Source organism: Myotis yumanensis, unplaced genomic scaffold, assembly GCF_028538775.1.
Source record: "Myotis yumanensis isolate MYYU_CA2020_CCGP unplaced genomic scaffold, mMyoYum1.0.hap1 SCAF_1, whole genome shotgun sequence".
Taxonomy (NCBI): domain Eukaryota; kingdom Metazoa; phylum Chordata; class Mammalia; order Chiroptera; family Vespertilionidae; genus Myotis; species Myotis yumanensis.
The window spans coordinates 214,795,960-214,818,566 of NW_027223752.1; the positions used below are offsets into that span (position 1 = coordinate 214,795,960).

The window sequence follows — 22,607 nt, forward strand, 5'->3', positions numbered from 1 at the left end:
TTAGGGATGGGCCAGCGTAGACCCTAACTGGCTTCAGCTAGTCAGTTTTCTATTCTCCCATGGATCATGAATGAGGGGTGGGTCCTCTTTCTCTGCCCAGATAATGTAAAGAGAATATGAAGACCAAAATTTCTCTTGCCCAGACAGCCATCAAGGGGAAAGGCCTGGACTTCTGGGGTGAGGTAGGACAGGTGTGGATACACAACATAATGCCTGACATAAAGCCACGCAATGCACAGCACAGTTGAAAGGCTGAGAAAATCCCGGTCCTTACGGATATCACTGAGCTGCTGAGTCAGCCTTGTCTGAAGGGGGATCTACCTCCAGACTTTCAATGAGCCAATAAGCCATCTTTTTTCTTCTAAAGCCAGTTTGAGTGGATTTCTCTTGGTTAAAATCATCAATTACTAAACCACTCACAAAAAATTTTTTTGAATGAAAAAATTATTACTCACACACTACCTAAAACCAAATGGATAAAAAGAAATGTTTAACAAATCATACAATTTACAACTCTTAATGGAAGTTAAAAGTCAGTGGCTGGTCATGTCAGCGCAGCCCAAGTCCTCATATGCATGAGAATCTGGGTTGAAGAGATGCCTGGAGCCTCCTTTGGAGAAGATCTCTCTCCTTTCCAGGTGGCAGCAACTATCCAGCAGTATATTGGGTTAAGAAATTCATTTGGGAAGTTTCTTTTTTTTAAAATATATTTTATTGATTTTTTACAGAGAGGAAGGGAGAGAGATAGAGAGTTAGAAACATCGATGAGAGAGAAACATCGATCAGCTGCCTCCTGCACATCTCCCACTGGGGATGTGCCCACAACCCAGGTACATGCCCTTGACCAGAATCGAACCCGGGACCTTTCAGTCTGCAAGCCGATGCTCTATCCACTGAGCCAAACCGGTTTCGGCGGGAGTTTCTTTATAAACACTGAAAACATGTCAAAAACCAACACTGATTCCAGCATCCTTAGGTTACCTTCAAGCCCACCCCCCAACTCTTCACTCTCACTTCCCCTCACCAATACCCTTCTTTCAGGACGCCCTTGGTGGAGAGCCTGTATCATGCCCATAGCATGGCGATTCCTAGCACAGGTAAAGGAGCCAGACTGCCTGCATTTGAACATTAGCTCCACCATCTAGTGACTATGCGACTTTGGCCATTTACTTATCTCTCTGCAAAATGGGAATACTAAGAGTTTGTACCTAGCTCACAGGATGGCTGAGAAGTTGCAAGTTTAGAACAGGGCCAGCCAAGCTATAAACCCTCGTAAATTTTTGTCATGATCTATGGTAATTTAAGGGAGTTTAGAGAAAATCTGATCACTGTCCTCCGAGAGAGAGCCAGGCCATAGCCCCAGGCAAGAGCCAGCCTAGGACGCCTACCTTCTCCAATAGGCTAAGCAGCCCTCACTCTGCCCACTCAAGCTTCATTCTCTACCTTTCTCGTCCTGACTCCCAAAGCTCTCACCTTACTGGGCTTCTCTGACTCTTTCTTTAGAGTCTTCACAGAGCCAGTACCCTCCACCTTGAACACTATTTCCTACTCCTTTTTGTCTGGCCAGTTCCTGCTCATCCTTTGGGTCTCAGCTTAAACCGAACTTTCTCAGAGAGGCCTGCACAAGGCTTCCTCCAGTGGTCGGCAAAATGCGGCTCTCGAGCCACATGCAGCTCTTTGGCCCCCTTGAGTGTGGCTCTTCCACAAAATACCGACTTCTGGGCATGGCCCACAAAGTTTCAATTGCACTGTACATGCGCACCCGCACGTGGTATTTTGTGGAAGAGCCACACTCAAGGGGTCAAAGAGCCGCGTGTGGCTAGCGAGCCGCAGTTTGCCGACCACGGCCCTAGACCAAAGGAGGTCCTGGCCCCCTCCATATTCCACACAACCCGCTCCTCCCTTTCTGAACCAGGGTCTGTGCTTTTTGGTGGAATGTAACCCCATCAGGGTAGGAGCCACATTTGTCTCATAATCTACTGAGTTCCTAGCAAGTACTCAATAAGTGTATGATGAACTAATGAGACAGATTGCCAATACACATACACTGGTGCAGGAAGGCCACAATGAATATCAACAGCCTAGAAATCAGTGACCCGCAAGTCTCAGTTTCCTCTTGCCCAACTCATCCCCCAAGAGGTTCTCACTCACAACAAACAACTCCCACAGTTTCCTTTGGGAGAGGACTGATGCTTTAAGTAGTACCAAGGCATCAAGTCCCAAAGGAAAATATTTTGAGGGTGGGGGTGGGGGACTTTAATACTCCACCATCTCTCCAAAGGCAGTAGGAGCTTCTTCTAGAAATGCCTAAGGTCTTCTGAGAGTAGATAGGAAATGTGAAGCCCCTTTAAAAAGTTTCATTATGACCCAAGGCCCCAGACTCCAGCCTCAGGAATCTTCAAGCTGTTGTTTTATGCACCTGTGTGTATGAGCATGTGAGTGAGGGATAGTAAGTCTGTACAAAACATGAATACCCAAGTATATTAACTATAAAACCACATGCACATTCCTTAAAAGGAATGAGTAATTCCCCGAAGTAAGACAAATAACCAAAAAAAAAAAACAACCTCATATCATGCAAAATCACACACTAAAAAATAAGGGGGCTATAGAAAAAAAACAGAGATGGGTCAGAAAGCTCAAATCCCATTCAAGTTTGTAACCAGAATACTAACAAAACAATAAGAACACTGAAAATTACCAGCACAGATTAAAAAGACCTTTTCCCTTTCCGATTACAGAATATGGGACTTTTACCAAAAAGGAGGGATGGCAAAAAGGGGGCAGGATGAAAATCGTACAAGGAAAGACTGAAGCTGCTGCATTATTGGGAAAAGAGAAAAATGCAGAAAGATGTGGGACAAAGAGACCATGTAATAAGCACAAAGTCAATGGAGCCCAGGACAAGAGCAAGGAATGGTCACCTCCCTAGTTCACCTGTACAAGCCTACTTTGCTTGCAACTACTGCTATTTAGTAGAGTAGATAGAAAATGTGAAGCCCCTTTAAAAAGGGACAAAATATTTTTTTCAATTATAGTTTACATAATAGTACTAGTGGCCTGGTGCATGAATTCGTGCACATTGAAAGGAAATTAATTAGAAGAAATATTTTAATATCACTATTTGCCCTTTCTCTATAATAGAAGTGTCAACCAAATTCATGATCAACAATGACAGATGAAAACATACATGTGTGATTGGCGCCAGCAAGAGCTATATATATATAAACTTGTTTAATTAGACTTGCTTTCTGATTTAGCTAAACTTTTTCCAGCCCAGTGAAGCACCCCAACTTCTCTTTCAGGTCATTGTCAGCAACACAGCAGTAAATATCAACATGAAGCAGATTATTATTGTAGATCACGCAGGGAGAACAAAGAGTAAAATATTTAATTGCAGCAGTGTTTGACTATATTCTGTGCAGTGACAAAACCTGAAGTCATTTTCAAGGTCCACCATTTCTTACTTCTGTTCAGTCAGATCAAGTTTCTAAGAGAAATCTAAATCTCTGTTTTCTAGATAATGAAAAGAAAATAGGATTCCACCAAATCTCCTATCTACCTACTCCAGGACCTCTGTGAGGATCAAATGAGATGAGGCGTGTGAAAACGCTTCACAGACATTTGGTTATAGTGTGAAATGTTTCCACCTGACTATAAGCAAGTCATGTTCCTGGGCTGAAGAAACCCCAAGGAGGCTAGTCGCTAGGGAGAGGAAGCTGAGCGTTGCTAAATGACATCATTACCCCATGCTCACAGCCACTATTTCCGGGCTGGGCTGGGCTATGGGCTGAATTTTGCACCATGGGGTCTGGGCAGGCAGCGTTGGCTGCGATTTGGTGAGCTGTTGCTCTAGGGTGGTGGTGGGGCCTGTGTCCCACTTGGGGGAAGCCAAGTGTTGCTTTGTGGGCATGAGGTCCGCGGTGACGTTTCTTTGTAAACGGCCAGTGCGTGTCACAGCAGCTCCTGCGTTGAGTGTCAGCCCCCTGATAGGATGGTCGGACACTTAGCATATTAGCCTTTTATATATAGATATTAGTGTGAGGTGTACAACATAGTAATTAGACATTAAATATTTTATAACTGAGGTAATACAAAATACTAAAGTGCTAAGAAAAATCTCACCTGCACCATACAACTCGTACCTTACAAAGCATCATTCCCTATTTTCCAATTGCATATGCAATAATTCACACCACAAAAAAATAAATTATAGCAGAGACAACTATATTTGCTCAGAATACCAGGGGCTTATGCCAGATGAGAGCAGAGCTGCAGCCAGGAGGTACCACATGGGAAAGACAAGAGAAGGACCAGAGTAAGGGGCACATCAGATGAGAATCCTGACCAGTCTGCCTGCCAGTCTTAATATGAAGGAAACGTAAAGGAACAGTGGGCAACAGATATCTGTTACACAAGGACTAAGCAAATGACAAATATAGAGCACCTATCACAATGTCTGGCCAGAAGACACTCTAACTACACATGCTTTTCTTCCCCCTGTTAATAATAATTTCAGTTCTTGATCTCAATATCCAGGACTATTGGAACACGGGTCTCAATCAAGAGGAAAGAGCTTGGTGAAGAGAAAAGAGAAAGGGAGTAAACATAGTTCCACACATTGGCTATGGTCATTCTCCTATTATGCTTTTCAGCATAGCCCTAACCACTCTCCTGCCTAAAGGGCTCCAGTTTCAGAGAATGTGTTCAGGAGCCATAGAGGTGAACTGTCTCTAAGCAACTAACAGTACCATGCACAAAAAAAGATGCTCAACAAACAGCTGTTAAAGGAAAGAGGAGGGGCAGGGGGCAGGTCATCTGCTTGGTTAGATAGTTAGGGTGGGTAGAACTTTTGCTTTTACTTCTAGAGCACAGCAGTCACCAGCTGAAGTTCAAACTCTGGGACAAGATTGCCTGGGTTCCGATCCCAGTTCTGCCACTTATTGGCTATAGTAACTTCAAGGAAATCAATGAGCATTTCTGTGCTCCAGTTTTCCCATCTGTAAAATGGGGCTTATCTGAGAAGCATCTTATGTGCCAGGCACTGTACCAGGTGATAGATAGATAGATAGATAGATAGATAGATAGATAGATAGATATCATTGCATGATATCTATATGTCATCTCAATATATCTATCTATCTATATATATATATATAGTCATTAACTCAAACAAGCACCTAGACCAGCTTTGACACATGAAAAGTACTCAGAAGTGTGTTAACTAATATTATTTTAATTTGCACTCAACTAGCAACTTTATTGCTTTACATTATCACATTCTGTCAATTCTTACACTATGATGAGTCAGGCTCCCACTTGTCACCGCCCCTCCTTTATGACATCTTGCAAAGTTCCTGAGGAAGCAGGCGGCAACCACATCTGTTGGTTGATGACAACATTCAGCTCCACAGGCTCCTTTTTTAATTTTCCGTGAGAAAGGAAGAAGGGATGCTATTTCTCAGTGTTTCCAGAGGGGTCATGACAGTTAATGGTCATAGCCATGATCATTCATCAATACCAGCTACTAGCCATTAGTTTTGGTGGGGTATTGTCCTTTTGAAAATACCTAATAAGAACTCATGTAGATAGCCACTATTTAAAAAAACAAACAAACAAAAAAAAAAACACTCCTTGGTGCTTTTTCTTTTTTAGATATCCTATCACTGACATTAAGAAATGGGAATTAGCCCTAACCGGTTTGGCTCAGTGGACAGAGTGTCGGCCTTCGGACTGAAGGGTCCCAGGTTCGATTCTGGTCAAGGCATGTACCTTGGTTGCAGGCACATCCCCAGTAGGAGGTGTGCAGGAGGCAGCTGATCGATGTTTCCAACTCTCTATCCCTCTCCCTTCCTCTCTGTAAAAAATCAATAAAATATATTCTAAAAAAAAAAAAGAAAAGAAAAGAAATGGGAATTACCTGAACTCCTATGGCAGGTGAGAAAGAACGGGCTGACTGCTTTGAGGTGAGGGCAGAAAGAGAAGGTGAGAGTACCAGGGCCAATGCCAGGGCCATGTTTATTTTAAAAAGCTAAGGTGTTTGCTCTCCAACCCTACAGACAGAACTCCAAGTGCAGGGAGCCCTACACCAATCCAACCTGAGGGGAAGGTTGGCCTCCTAAATAATTCCTTCAACTGATATCACCCAAGAGCCAACAGTGGAATCACCTTCCAAGTGTCCAATCACTGACTGTCTCCAGGCAACTACTGGGTACACTGCTTTTTTTAATCACTCTTAAAAAAAATAAAAACACTTTGCTTCCTGTGCGGGCAGCAACAGTCTATTTTCTCTGCCACAGCGGAGTCCAAGTGCCAATCAGGCAATTATAGCTGGGCACAGGCTTACCGAGAAATCTCTCGGGCAGTGGGTAATGTGGCTGTGGGGCCCTACCAGGGAGCAGAGGGAATAAACCAAGGAGAGGTTGGGACGATGACTAAGACCCAGTCCTCGGCCACAAGAGCTCTGGGGTTTATCAAAGGAGGTAGATCCTACACAACTATATATTCGTCACCGTGAAAAATGACAACTTTTCTAACTGAGTTTAATACTAAATGGCAGGTGTGCACAGAGCAGGAAGGATTAATGGGCATAGCTAGGAAGCAGGGAGTCCGTCCCTGAGGCAGTCAGATTTAAGTGCTGTCTTGAAAGGATCTGTCCCTGGAGAAATAGAGAAGGGGCGCTCCAGGGTGTCCCTATGCTGCCATCCTGACTCCTGAGGAGCAGAACCCAGACTATGACCTGGGGACACTCAGCCTCCACTGCATTCAGAATTGGCCACGTTGTTGAAATTCTGAGCAATAAAATGGAAGCAGAAGTGCCAGAATTTTCTAGAAGGCATCTTATAAGGGAAGGATGCGCTCTTCAAGTTCCATTCCTCCATCCTGCTTCCTGGAAAGGTGACATGACGATGAACCTCCAGCAGCCATGTTGGACCATGAGGCAGTGGGTTCTAGAGATGATGGGTTTGAGTGTTGAAAGAATCATAGATCTCCAGAAGTTATAGCTTATGGGGCTCCCAAGTGGCATGTGACTTTATTAATTTATAAAGCCCCTTCTTTAGAGGAATTTGGGGGCAAGTTCCCTAATCAGAGGATATCTGTGCGCCCCACCTAGTTTCACATGAAATTGCTCTACTCACTCACTGAAAAGCCAGCAGGTTTCCTATAACCCTTCAGAATGGAGTACAGCCGTTACAGCCCCTATCCTATATAATAACAGGCTAATCTGCAAACCGACCAAACGGCAGAATGACTGGTTGCTATGATGCCCACTGACCACCAGGGGATAGACGCTCAATGCAGGAGCTGCCCCCTGGTGGTCAGTGTGGTCCCACAGGGGGAGTGCCGCTCAGCCAGAAGCCCAGCTCATAGCTGGTGAGCGCAGCAGCAGTGGCGGGAGCCTCTCCCGCCTCCGCGGCAGCGCTAAGGATGTCCAACTCCCCTAAGCCGGCAGTCAGACATCCCCTGAGGGCTCCCAGACTGCGAGAGGGCTCAGGCTCGGCCCCACCACATGCACAAATTTAGAGCACTGGGCCTCTAGTATTGTATAAGAATTTTAATCCTGGGTTCCAGGCTCAAATATGAATCCAAGGTCCTCTCTGCCATTTCTCCTAGAAGAGATTTTATTTATCTGAGCCTTAGTCCTAAGAGGTGCACAGGATCATCATAAAAATCCTGTTCTGAGTGGCTGCAAGAACATTTGAGAACTTCTGACTCAGCTCCCTTCCCTGTTCCCTACCCTCCCACACACACCTTCAACACACCTGCAGAACTTCAAGAGCTTTTCTACTTTTTTTTTCCAAAGTATAATCACAATAAAAGCATGTGTTACATGCACAAAAGTGCTTACCTCAATAAACTAACATCAATTTTATTCCCCTGCCCAGCACTCTTTAATATTATTTTCACTGAGTCCTTATCTGCCTGAAGTACTTTTCTCTTAAAGTCTTCCCCTCCTCATTTTTGTCTTCATGGTACTTATCCCAATTTGTAACTGCATTTATCATTTAGCCCTCCGACTACACTGTACCTTTCATGTGGGTGGGCACTGTGTTTATTTTGTTCACCATCTAACCCTGCCTGGCACATTGCTGGAACTGAGTAAAAACTTTTCAAGAAATGAATTTTTAAATTTGTTTAAAACACTTTCACATATTAATGTTTATTTGCACCATTAATACTTATGTTTAGTGTTTACACATAGATATGCTAACCAATGAGTGATAGCCAACCGTCCCACATAATAATTTTCATATTTTAAACCATTTGATAAACCTATCCTAGCCTCCATTAAGATAAAATAATTTTTTTGAATATCATTTTTATATGTCTCTTGGGGAGGAAAAGAGAGCTGTGTACTTACCACAATAAATGTAACTTTAATTCCTTACTTGGTAAAATATAAGGCTGAGGATTTTTTAAATAATAGTATTGGGCCATGGAAATAAAAAAGCTACTAGCCCTTCTGCTCGTGACCTTTATTTTGAAAAAAACACAAGTGCAGGTCTATTCTTACATGGCCTCCTAATAGGCTATTTAGGGATAAATGGGTGGGGTATGGCCCTAACTTCTGAGGTTGACCAGGAGGCCAGCTGCCTTCTACAGTAGCTACACCAGAGTAATTATCCCAGGCAAAATGCAGAGCCCTAGACACATGAGCTTTCTCAACCTGACCAATATTTAACTCTTAAGTGCTGTTAGCATAAGTTTAGTGGAAAAGATGTCAGCCAAGGTATTCCTTAAGTACATGTTATAGGACTATGTCACCTCATTTTTTCCCCTTAGGCCAAACCTAACTCCCTGAGATTTGATGGCCATCCCATCAGTGTCGGCTGCATGCAGACATCTCCCTGGGAGTGTTGTTTTCAATGCCAGAAACATGGAATTTTACCACCGCAGACCTGGACTCCATGACATCATTCTTCCCTGCAGAGAGAGATTTAACATCTCCTCGTGTCCAGGCAGAAGTCCTCCCATTACTCTGTCATTCTTTTTATTTTTATAAAGAACTACTCTTTTCCTGTACCATTCAGTAACGTTCTAGTTTAGGCTATTTTTATATTTCTCAATCACTTAAAAACAACATTCTATTCTCTTTTCCTCTCATGTAATCACACTGAAGTCATCATTTTTCCCACCCTAATCTCCCGCCCCAGAAAGATTATATCTAATACCTTTCTTTTGCTTTAAATATAACACACACACACACACACACACACACACACACACATCCTGAGGAACAAATGAAGGAAGATATTATAAAATTGTATTATACATTTTTTATAAATCACAGAACGGTAAACTGGGCTTAAAAAGAAAAATCTAGTTCCAAGATGAGAGAAGGTTAGCCAAAAATCAACCAGTGTTAAGTGAGTCAGTCCTCAATCATGAAAACGAAGGCCAAATGATTAGGGTCAGACTGGAATGTAGGTGATAGGGATGCCGACAACAAGCCAAGATTCCCAGAAGTCACAGAGCTGCTTTGTTCAGCCCCTTCAGTTCTTCGGGATGGGACCTGGAGACCTATGGGAGAGCCTGCCAATCTCCTCTCTTGAAAGAACCTGCCTCTTGGCTGAACTCAACAACAGAACTGTTCCCAGGTGAGATCTTGTCCAGATGGGACAACTCTCAGGTAAAGGTGACGGAGCAGTGGTAAAGGCATCAGACAGATGTGCCAGCAACACTTAAACACATCAGCACTGAGAAGAGATATCCCTTCACACCCATATTTGCAGAACAAAACAGACCACACAGGTATTGGGTCTTTACTCAAACTCTCTGGGGAATGTAAAATACAAAATAAATGCACCTTCTCCAATAGGAAATGTTAAAAGCACACTGGACTATGCACTTATTCATCCCCATATGGCTTTGGAGATAAGACTATATATAACAAGAGGGCCATGATCCCTAATACCATAAACATAAAATACTCTAGAATATCTATCCTCTAAAGAAATTCTATGATAATGAATCCACACACTTAAAAAAAAATTAAAAACTAATTACTTACCTACTGGCTATTTGGCTTAATAAAACTTCAGTAAAGTGATTGACGGTTGTGGCAATAACAACAGAAGACAAAACCAGATTCTAGCAACCCTGAACTACAGATAACCCCAATGTCCAGTTCTGCCTGAGCAATGTGGGGTTGAAAGGCAACATGAAAAACTGAAGAGCCTGATTCCTCTTGCCTGAAGGCCTCGGTAGCATCACCTCCTTGGTTTCAAGCTCCCTACCCAATGCTACACTGAAGTGATCTGTCCAAGTGAAGAGAGCTCCTCAGTCCTGCAGCTGAAAGAGACACACTATGGGAAACCTTTTAGGGAGCTACAGCTTCTTAAATCCACATCCTGCCTCCACATATGGGTGGGCACCTCTACACAGTGACAGGATCTGAAAGTTCAGTCCTTAAAGGAAATTTGTACATGGTCCTAAACATGGGGAGCAATATCGGGTTCAGAGACCAAGGACTGCAAGTCTGCCTGGATTCAAATCCCAACTCTAACAAGTTCTTCCTAACTGGATGACCCTGGACAGTCTCCTGAAAAGCCCACTTTCCTCAACTATAAATTTTGGATATCTGCAGAAGTAACAAAGGATGCTTTAAATTAAAGTCCTAGTTCTACCAGTTACAAGTGGCTTTGGGCAAGACACTCAATTGCTCAGAGCCTCAATTTTCTCTCTATAGATGGGGATAAATAATAGTACTTATTTATAAGGGATTAATGCGGTGTCTGGCACATAATAAGCACTCAATACATATCAGATTTTCACTTGAAACCTACATAATCTTATTAACCAATGCCACCCCACATTTTTAATTTAAAAATACAGATCAGCTTTTATTCATGATCTTCACTTCATTATCATTATCTTGTCACACCTAACTATGACTCTTTCAAGTTTCAGAATGGCCCAAAGCAAAAAGAGAAGCTGCCAGGCTAGTTTCCAGGAGCTGCCTGGTCCCACCCTGCACTGACTGCCACCCGTGGAATCATAGCCAGATGTCTGCATCATGGCTCCATTGTCATCCATCGGCAAAGAGCAGGGGGCAGAGAGATGCAGTTGCTGGGAACACATGCCCCACCCTACCCCTTCCTGGTGGCCAGAGCTCAGTCTGGCCATTTGGAGCTCACTTGATGCAAACTTGGTTTCCAGGGAGATGGTGGAGCAGAAAGTGCCAGCTCCACCTCCCATTCCACTTCCTCTTTCCCCAAATCTATGCGGCCTCACTGTTCTCCCACCACGTGATAGCATTGTGTCATAGCAGCCTTTGTGTACAAACAAGTCAGACTATTTAAATGTCACTGTGAGAGAGATGCTGCCTGCTCTAATTTACATATCTATTTAGATCACTACTCCTTTCTTGATCTAGCCAGAAAAAGTTCTCCTTCCTCTTCCTCAGCTCCCGGGGCAGAGCTGGAGAACCATATGCAAAGTTACATTTCTGTTGCAGTCTAAAGATGTGAGTCATCAAGTTCCTAAAGAGATGGAGAACTGGAATGATGGTATAACCTATGGTATACGTTCACTCATCATTACATCGTCAATGTCATATGTTGCTGGCCACTAAATGCCAGATTCTCTCAAAGGCTTCTCATAAATTCTCCCTACTGCCAAACAATACAACATGTTTTTTGTCTTGGAGAGCTCAGATACCCTTGGTGCTTTTAATCTTTATAATCAGGTCCCAGTTGAATAAGAAAACAATTCTATGTGGGCAGGGAAAATGAGCCAAAATGATGAACTGCAACTAGTTCCCACTCATGTGAAATATGGATTAGGTCACAAATAAGATTATATTCATCACCAAGCCCCACATGAATGCTATGATTAAAGTTAAAGGAGTCCAGAAACTTCTCAAGTTGAGAACTAAGACTGTTTGGTTGAAATTTCCAACCCCTCCCTAAAGACTTGGCAACCTGTTCCCAATCACAACTGAGGCCAATTTGAAGGGACATGTGTTTCTAAGAATCTAAGTGTTTGGCACTGCAGAGAAGAACTACAGATTAGAGATGAATATTGTTGTAGGTGAGAGGGGGGACCAAGAAAATTAGAATCATCTACCTGTTCACAACTCCTGTAACTCAATAAATACCATCAGGGAACAAGAGAAAAAAAAAAACGGGAAGAAAGAAAGGAAAATAAATGGGGGAATTATTCTTTGTCCTGTAGGAGTTGAGACTTCAGTGAACAAAACACTGTGCATTTGAGACGACTTAATATTGGATTGTCTGCAAGAGGAGAGGCAATGAACATTCTGCTTAAAATTTGATAACAAAGGCCCGGCTGGTATTGCTCAGTGGTTGAGTTGGACCCATGAACCAGGAGGTCACTGAATCGATTTCTGGTCAGGGCACATGCCCAGGTTGCAGACTTGATCCCCAGTGGGGGGTGGGGGGGGTATGCCAGAAAGGGGGGGGGGGGGAGTAGGGGAGGGTGAGGCAGCCAATTGATGCTTCTCTCTCTCTTACCAATGTTTCTATCTCTCGGCCTCTCTCCCTTCCTCTCTCTCTAAAATCAATAAAAATGTTAAAGAAAAGTTTGCTAACAAAGGCTATGCATTAAACTTAAGTATTCAACATACTATCAAGGCACCATTTTCAAAACCTTAATGTACTACCAGGATCATTTTATGAGTATATATTACAGGTTTTTCCTTGATCCCTAATTCTCTTTTAATGCAAGTTAAAGTAACCCATTGCCTCTACTTAATTTCTACTCCAGGTATCCAGAGTTTACAAGGTAAAGATACCAGAATGAGATCAGTAGATAATTGAATTGTATTTTTTACACTAGGAATTTAGGGTTCTGAAATTTTTCTTTTGAAATCAGTTCTGGTTATTATTAATAACAATGAGAATTGTGGTGATGGCAGTAGTACTAGTAATAAAAATGGTAGTAGGAAGAAGAATAACAGTAGTCATATCGATGGTAAAAATAATACTAACCATTACTTATGCAGTACTTCCTAAGTACTAGGTACTATTCAAGCATTTAAAATATAGTATTAATTTATTTAATCCTCATATCACTCCTATGAGGTAGGTAAGCTATTATTAGTATTCCTGTTTTAACAGGTGCTTTCGACAATATCTCTTTGTTATTTATGTTGTTAACAACGAGAGCTAGTTTTCAAAGAAAATATTTAGAACTAAAAAGAGAGGAAACACGGCCTGCCCAAGGTCACACAGATAGAAGGCAACAGATCCAGCATTCAAACCCAGGCTGTCCAGTCCCAAAGTCCGACCTCCTAACCGCTGTGCTGTACTCACTGCCCCTTTGCTTACGAAGACCTTCTAGAAAAGAAGTGTGGGAGGAAGTTAGGCCCCTGCCTGCTGGTAGTCAGAGTTAATACTTGAAGTTCGCTGTTTCCTTCAGGAGTCTCCCCAAACCTACATTAAGACACGCAGCCTGCTCTCCTTTAGCTATAAAAAGTCTCTGGGAGCAGTTACCGAGCTGTTCCCACAAGGTCGGTAACCTCCATTAGGGCTTTCACCTTTGCCAGCTAAGGCAGCAACTGGGGGGTGGAGGGTGTAAGGGGGTGAGGTGTAAGCAAGGTTCCCAGGCCACCATTTCCTGCCCAGTAACACAGCCCTCAAATAGCCAAGGCTGCAGGCCGAGAAATTCCTCACTCACAAGCTATCTCCGGAGTTTGTTCCTGGACTCAAGAAAGACTAAGGACCGAGGGGAGGGGACAAGTGGCAAAGTTTGTTTATTAACCTGCTGCACTCAAGGGAACGTTTTTTCTGAAATGGTGAAATTCTTGACTACTCAAAAGAAAAAAAGAGAAAGAAAAAGCCTGTGGGAAATTTAATCACCGACTGAACAAACGTGAAAAACAAAGCCCTGCCAATGAGGATGTTGCCAAAGACAATGGGGCCCCTAAAGGAGATGCAATTGTCTCCAGATAACAATCCCTCGGGAACGCAGCTCGCACTAAGTACTACGTTATTGCTATATTAGCCCAGGAATCTTTGTTCACCGGGCAACTGCCCGCAGAACCATCTGTCACTGCTCCTGGGGTAACCCTGTTTGCAGACGCAGCATCTACATTTCAAGAACCTTGGGGAAGGGATGGGGGGAGGTCTCTCTCTCTCTTCCTGGAGCAAATACCTTTTTATACAGCCTGGGAGGGAAAGCTCTCCTTTCCCTGAAACCCAACTCCTCAATTGAAAGGAGATAGGCGGCTTCAATAATGCACGCATGGAGAAGAGCGCCTGGCCCCTTTCCTGAAGCCGCACATGCCCCATTCCCGTGTTCACATTCTCCAACGGTAAAGTATCAAGAATAATGCCAAACTGTCTCTAGGGCCTGACGGGATTCAACTTTCTTCAGGAAGCCCTTCTTCCTCTTTTTTTTTTTTTTTAACCCATAGAACCAGGACAAAAGCTGAGATTCTGTACTGCATACTATTTAGCTTGAAATATACCACCACTTAAAACTGTGATCTTTGGGGCCGAAGGAGATGTTTTAGACCTTGATCCAGGTGGGGGCTAGAGTAGTATAGACATGTCAAAATTCGTGGGGGTGTGCACTTAACATGTGTGCACCTTCCTGTATGCAACTCATACCACAATACATGTTTTAAGGCAGTGTGTCCATGTCACTCGCAATTAAGGAACCTGGGAATGAACCACGTGCCTTCCGGAATTATAAGACTGCTCTGCTCTTATATCCGCCCCTCACTACCCTCCGCATCCAAAATCCCTCCTGAAAACGTTCAAGTTCAAGAACGTGAAAAATACAGCTCTGCAGCTCTGAACTAAGCCAGTGACGGCAAAGGTCTCTTGTGTGTTCTGTGAGCCAAGTATGCAGCACAGAAAAAGCACCTGTCACACCCCCAGCCATTCCAGCCGCGTATCAGAAACAAAAAGCCAAGGTCTTTTTCTCATCTGGTCATGAGCTATCAAATGATGAGGGACATGATTGGGGCTTTTAGCAAGAGAGCCTGGGATTTATTCTTCTGTCTATTTAACCCTATTTTCACATGGACGTTTCTAAACTCTGCCTAACACTCTTCCTTGCATGAAGCAGGATAAGGTGCAGGCCTTTGGTGGAGCATTTGAGCAGCATTGAGTGAGTGTGGTTTCTGCAGGCAGATCAGCAGGTTTAAATCTGTACCATGGTAGCTCTGTTACCCCAGCAGGACCTTGAGATCCGCGGGGCTACAGGGAGGGCGGGGCCGGGGGGGGGGGTCACTTAGTGACAGTCTGGTCACTAACAGGCATCACCATTGCTGGGTCATGACTGAGCGGGGCATTTCTTCCTTTGAACTACCAGCCAAGGAGGGTGCCTTGTCCCTGAGGAAAAGAGGGTCAAATTCGCTTCCTGCTAAGAAAGGCTGGCCAGAGAAACCGGCTTATTGCACGGATCACTGGGGGTCACCTTTACCCCCTCGCGCCCTCCAAGCGTCCCGACCCCGTCTCCCGCCCCAAACACGTCATTTCGAGCGCGCAGGGCCACCAAGCTGCATTCACAGATAGACATCGCGAATCAGGATCATCGGGCGAGCGGTTCCTGGACTGAGCCGAGAGCTCCAGTGATTTGCCTGGCCTGCCACCGAGTCATTTAAGAAGTGAAATATGCCAGCGGGGCCGGGTACCCGCACCTGGGAGCCTGCCCCCTCTGGGGTGGCGTGGGGGCTGCCAATAGGTGGGCAACGGCTATGCCTCGGCGGCTGGCGCGCTCGCTGGGGGGCCCCCCCGAAGGTTCCCCAGCCCATTGCGCTGTGCCAGTCTCACGCCTGACCCGGCGCCAGGAACAGCCAGAGGCTCCGCTGTGTGCACTTCCGTGGAGACACTGCCAACTCCGCTCCGGAAAGGCAGGGAGGGGGGCCCACAGGCGGAAGGTAGGACGGGGAAGGACCCCCGAAATGCGGCATCCTCAAGGACTCGGGGGACTCGCGCTTCCTGCGCCTCTGCGGCGCTTCTGCTCGCATTGTGCTTCCCCGGCAGCGCCTGGAAGCGGCGGGAGCCGAGATTTGAGCGCTGGCGGCTGGCCGGCAGGAGGGATGGAGCCGCAGGGAATGGCTCCCTGCCCCCCCCCCCCCCCCCCCCCGCAAGCACCGCTAGACCGCAGTGTCCCCCGTGCGTGCCCACCCGCGCCCCGAGACGCCGGTGCCGAAGTGCCAGGCGAATCGCAGCTCGCCCGAGGCCCTGGCGGGCGACCCGAAGCAGCGGGCAGAAGAAAGCGAGCGCGGTGGGGAGGCGAGGCTGGACCTGTCGTCCGCGTGTGGGGGCTGGGGGGGGGGGGGGTCGGTGGCTCCCGGAGCCCCTGCCAGGCCGCCCACCCGCCGCCGAGGGCACCTACCTCAATCCACTTCTGCGCCTCGGAGAAGGCGGGCTCGGGGGGCGGCTCAGGCTGCAGGGGCTGCAGAGCTTCCAGACCGAGAGCGGGACAAGCCATTTGCGAAGCCCCGCGTCCACTCGAGCGCTGGGCCGCCGGGATGAGGACGGCAGCCGCCGTCGTCGCCGCAGGAGCGCGCTCCCCGCCCCTTCCCGCCGCGGCTCGCTCTCCCCTCCCCGCCCACCCCTCCCCTCCCCTCCCCTTCCCTCCCCTGCGGGCACTGGTCCGTGTGGAGAGCAGCGCTGGCTGCTGAGGACCCGGCAGCTGTTCCAGTGCCCGCGCAGGTCCAGGCGGGAGCGAGCGGAGACACCGGAGTCCCCTCTGCTCCCCACCTCCTCTGGCCGCTCCGCCCCGCCCCGCCGGGGGTGCAGGGGGCGGGGGAGGTCAGCTACCTGCTAAAAATAACCGACTGCGAGCGCTGGGTGTCTCCCTCTCTGCCCACAATGGGACCAGGAGAGGCACTGGGCTAGCCGCCCCGCAAGTCCCCCGCGCGCCAAGGGCGGAGGGGCGAGGAGTGGGACCAGCAGCACCTGGGAGACGCGCTCAGGTCCCCGGGGAGCCGGTGCTGCGGCAGCGGGTAGTGCCCTCGCCGCACCTGCTGTCCCTCCTACTCTAGACGTGGGGGCAAGAGGGGCAGCCTCAGGCCCGGCACCAGCGGGTGTTCGTTCACCTGATCTTGTTTTAAGAAAGACGACCCTTAGAAGCCTTTTTCTCTCTGGGCAAGCTACCTGTGTCCCGCTCTGTTAATTCATTCAACCCATATGTATTTGTGCACCGATGTAGTTGCCGAGGACCCAGAGATAAAAAGAAAACTCGAAGTCCTAGCCTTCAAAATACTTACATTCTAAAGGGAAGGGGTTGGGGGCGCAGACAATAAGTGTGTAAAAGAATAGACGGCAGTTGTGGAGAGGGGTCTATATTAAGAAGATAGAAGAGGAGAAGACACTAGGACCTGGGAAGAGAGTGTGCAGGCTAACTTCCATTAACTCTCCGCCCTCTACCTGGGAGACTGACCAGGGTGTCCAGGTTCCACTAATGGAGGGAGGCAGGAAGGAGATCAGCGGGTGGAGGAGGGGAAATGGGGCATTTATGCTGCCTCTCATTGCAGAAGTCAGAGGATTGGCCACACCGTCCAGCTAAAAGCTGCATGCAGTTCTCCCCGTCTCCTCTTGTTACACTCACGTCCCTGGGCCTGGCGGTGGTAAAGGCTTCCCCATCCCATTCTGGTTTCCCCACCCTGCCCACTTCCTCCTAGTGGCCTCTTAATAAATTCTTCTGAGCTGACCCTATATGAGCATGCCTTCTGTTTTGCATGAGAGCCTAACTGATGACCGAGGAGGGTTTTTCTGAAAAGATGATGCGATAAGGTGATGTGAATAGGAGAGATGTTAACCATGCAACAATCTCAGGAAACATTTCCAGGTGGGAGCAAAGACCTTCAGGTAAGAATGAGCTTGGTGGAGGATCAAGGACCCCCGCAGACTGGAGCTTGCAAGGGAAAGAACCGGGTGGGAGTGATAGCATGGGAGAGGCAGGCCAGGTCCCTGGGAAGGTGGGTGGGGTGGGGATAGACCACAGTGAGGATTTGTTGCATGGGCATCCACTGGTGAGCCCACTGCTGGGTATGTAATTGCTCAATGCTCTGAGCTAACTTAAAGCAAATGGATTCACTTTTTAGAATGGCTGCTGGCAAGATGCATGGGACAGGGCAGGAAGTCCATGGCTGTCTCAGCAACTAAGTGTCTGTTCCCAGTTCAGAAGCCAGGTTTAGCCCTTGTCCAATTCGGCTGCTTTACTAGGGGGATGGAACAAAAAGCAGACCTGAAATTCCACTGTTACTGGCTTTGGAGTCAGACAGCCTTCAGTTTATTTACTTTTAAAACACTTATATGGCACTTGCATAGTGCCAGGCACTATTCTAAGTGCATTACAAATAATTGACTAACTCATTCTGTATCCCAGCCCTGTAAGATAGACTGTTATCATCCCTGTGAGGAAACCAGGAGATGGAGAGGGGTGTCACCCAGCTGGTGAACAGTGAGGCCCCGCACTCAAGCCCAGACAGCCTGGCGCCAGATCTGCTCTTAACCTCACACCAAGCGGCCTTGCCAGTCCCGGTCCAGACTCTGCTACGTACAATTTGTGCCTCGGTTTCCTCATCTCAGATGAGGCAACATTTCAGCAATATAATTGTGAAGAGGAAACAGCATCCTAAATGTGAAAGGACGGAAGTGGGTCCTGGCAAGTAGTTAGTGCCCAGTACAGGCCAGATGACCATCCCTTCTGTCCTGCCTTCCAAAAAGGAGGGGATGGAGGAGAAGTTACAAAGAAGGGTAAAGAAGGCAAGTGGAAGAAAAGGGCTAATAAAATGTAGTCAGAAGATGACCCTTGTCTTCAAAAAGAAACATGGCAAAGTAAATCATTCACAAAATGACTCCAGCAAGCTAGCACAATATGCCACACTAACACAGGCTCCGCTGCAGGGAGTAACCATGAGGAGGAGAAGCCATGTGAGCTAAATGACATATCTGAATCCATTTGAAAATGCATATTAAGATTAAATCTACACAATGGAATACTACTCAGCCATAAGAAAAGATGAAATACTGCAACAACATGGATGGACCTTGAGAATATTACGCTAAGTGAAATAAGTCAGAAAAAGCTAAGAACCATGATTTCACTCTTATGTAGGATATAAAACTGAAACTCGGGAAGGCAATAGCAGTGCGGTGGTTGCCAGAGGGAAAGGAGTAGGGGGAGAAGGGATCATAATATATACTGACAGGAAAAGAGTTGACTTTGGATGGTGGGCACACAGTGCAATTATAGATCTTACTAGAGGCCTGATGCATGAAAATTCATGCAAGAGTAGGCCTTCCTTCCCCTGGTTACCAGCACCAGCTTTCCTCTGGCACCCGGGACCCAGGCTTCTCTCCTCTGGTCGGCTGTAGGCAACCAGGACCCGGGCTTCCCTCCCGCTGGCCAGGCCTGCTGCAGGCACCTGGGACCCCTGGCCAGCTTTGCCCAGGCCAGCCACAGGCACCTGGGACCCCAAGTGGCTTCACCTAGGCCCCGGCTTTGTCAGGAAGGACATCAGGAATGACGTCCAGAAGACGTCCAGTCTATCCAGACTAATTAGCATATTACCCTTTTATTAGTATAGATAACATAGAAGTCCACACCTGAAACCTATATGATCATGATGACCAAAGTCAACCCAATAAATTTAATTTAAAAAGAAAGAAATATAATGTGAACCACATTAAAAAAGACTAAATCTACGATATCTCTAAAATGTCTGCTATTGAAATTGGCATTCAAACTAAAACATTGTTTTCCGTGGAAATACATCTTTTAAGGTTTACAATCACAAAGTAACATCTGGGTTTTTTTTTCTGAACTCTATTACCAATAACAAATTCATGTAGATTACCAGACCCAAAACTTAGAACCATAAGAAAATTCAACGCTAATGCTATTACCAATATATTTAAAATGCCATTGTTAAGCACCTAATATGGGTAAGATATTGTACTACAATCAGAAGAATTCACAAATGGGCACAGACTTTTCCCTTTAGGAGCTAATAATTTTGTTTGTGAAATGACATTTTCATTTCTATATAATGTTGTTTTCAAATATAAATGTAATATATATTTCCAGTGGAGAAGATTTGAAAGACATCATGAAGAAAACAAGTCTGGAAGAAATTTCACAATTCAAAGATCATCACTACTTGGGAAGTATGAAGCAACATTTTGATTGGAAAAAAATAACCGTAAGATAAGTGCCAAATGGGAGATGTGGTGTATTCAAAGAACATGGAATCTTGTAATAGATTTATTGAGATATTCACATACCATACAATCCACTCATTTAAAATGTGTAATTCAATGTTTTTTAGTATTTTCCCAAGTTGTGCAACCATCACCACAATTAATTTGGAACATTTTCATCTCTCCAGAAAGAAACCCCATACATATTAGTAGTCATCCTCCAAAGCTCCCATGCCCCCGAAGCCCGGAAACCGCTAATCTACTTTCCTTCTCCATAAAGTTGCCTATTCTGGGCACTTCATATAGATGGAGTCATAAAATATGTAGTCCTTTGTGTGTGGCTTCTTTCACATAGCATGATGTTTCCATCCATGATGCAGCATGTATCAGTACTTCATTCCTTTATATGGGCAAATGACATGCCATCGTATGGATACACCACATTTTGTATACTCGTTCATCAGTTGATAGACATTTGGGTCGTTTCAACTTTTTGGTTATTGTGAATGATGCCGCCATAAACACTCTCATACACGTTTTTGTGTGGACATATATTTTCAATTCTCTTGGGAGTGTGCCAAAAAATAGAATTGCTATGTCATGATAACTCTATGTTTAACCATTTGATAAAATACCAGACTGTTTTACAAAGTGGCTGCACCATTTTACATTCTCACAGAAGTATATAGTAAGTGTCCCAATTTCTTCACATCCTTGCTAACACTTATTATTGTCCAAATTTCTTATTTAGCTATCATAGTGGCTTCTTCTGATTTTAATTTGCATTTCCCTGATGACTAATGATGTTAAACATTTTTTCATGTACATATTGGTTACTTGTACATCTTCTTGGGAGAAATGTCTATTCAGATCCTTTGTCCATTTTTAAATGAGTCATTTTTCTTCTTATCATCGAATTATAAAAGTTCTTTTTGCATTCTAGATAGGAGTCCCTTATCAGATATATATGATTTGCAAGTATTTTCTCCCTTTCTGTGTGTTGACTTCTCACTTTCTTGATGCTGACCTTTGAAGCACAAACGTTTTTCTTTTTTTAAATTTTTTATTTGTTGATTGATTTTAGAGAGAGGGGAATAGAGAAAGAGAGAGATTTTTTGTTCCACTTATTTATACATTTATTGTTTAATTCTTGTATGTGCCCTGATCAGGGATTGAACCCACGATCTTGGCATATTGGAACAATGCTCCAACCAACTGACCTACCCAGCCAGGGCTGAAGCACAAAAGTTTTAAATTTTGATGAAGTCTAATGTATATATTTTTTCTTTTGGTTGCTTATGCTTTTGGTGTCAGATCTAAGAAAGCATTGCCTAATCCAAGGACCTGAAGATTTATGCCTGTGTTATCTTCTAACAGTTCTATAGTTGGTCACTCTTACATTTAGATATTTAATCCATTTTTAGTTATTTTTGTAAAAGGATGGGTTTTGAGCTCAAACAAACTGTCATGGTCTGGGTATTCTAAGAAACATGGAATTTTAAAGATGCAAGGATTTCATTAGGGGAATGGCTGTGAGGGAAATGCAGACAGAGCCAGATGCAATAGGAGAGCAGGCAGAGCACAGTGCAAATCTGATCTGCAGTGAAGAGAGGGAAGGAGTCAGGTAGAAGCGCTGTAGACTGCCTTTCAGTCCAAGGAAGGTTCAGCAAAGCCATCTTGAGGTTCATGAGCCATAGGCCACCTGAGGAGTCCCAGGTCTTACAAGAAGGAAGGAGCCTACCTTAGTATCCCTGCTATATTTAGTAACTGACTAGGAATGACCAGGAAAGTGCAACTCAATGCAAACATGGCAACGGACTTTGGTCAGTTAAGCTCCATGATGGGCTCATTTCATGGTTGCTACATTTAAGTTTGAATCCAGCCCTGTCATTCATTATGTTGCATGAGTGAACATGTTATTTAACCTCTCTGCATCTCAGTTTTATTATAAAGCACCTGTTTTTTCCTAAGTGCTTGGCACTTAGAAATCAGTGGTTATAAATAACTTTGATGACATTGTGTATTAAAAAATATACACTGAGTGGCCAGATTATTATGATCGGCCAGATTATTATGACCACCCCATCAGTACAATGAAGTGAATTAGTTATGCAAATAATAATAATAATAAAACCTTGAGAGTATTTGCTTAGGAAGTTTTCAATATTCAGTATTTTTGGAAGTGTCAATGAAGTACTGATGGAGTGGTCATAATAATCTGGCCACTCGGTGTATATCTATTAATATAGAAAATGAAATAAATCAATTGATAAAAACAAACTTAAAATTTTATTGTGTGTAATACTTTGAAGACTTATGATTGGTGGTCGATAAGTGTACTAAATTTCTCACATTCTAAAGTCTGACTTAGCAACCAAGTCAAAATTAGTCACATCATCTGTGTTCCCATAACATTGTGGGTCTCACAATAACAAAGTAGGTGTAAGACTCTTTAAGAAGAGTTTTGACAAATTCTTT

General features: G+C 44.9%; 1 protein-coding gene across 9 annotated transcripts in view; it reads right to left on the reverse strand.

Moving 5' to 3' along the window:
* The window catches only part of LIMCH1 (LIM and calponin homology domains 1), a 311,990-nt gene extending 295,491 nt beyond the window's left edge, over positions 1-16,499 (reverse strand). For all 9 annotated transcript variants that reach the window (XM_070397570.1, XM_070397534.1, XM_070397544.1 and 6 more), the window contains exon 1: positions 16,315-16,499. In XM_070397570.1, the coding sequence (XP_070253671.1) occupies positions 16,315-16,410 (96 nt within the window). In that variant the 5' untranslated portion in view covers positions 16,411-16,499. The remainder of the gene's footprint in view (positions 1-16,314) is intronic.
* Between the last annotated feature and the right edge of the window lie 6,108 nt (positions 16,500-22,607).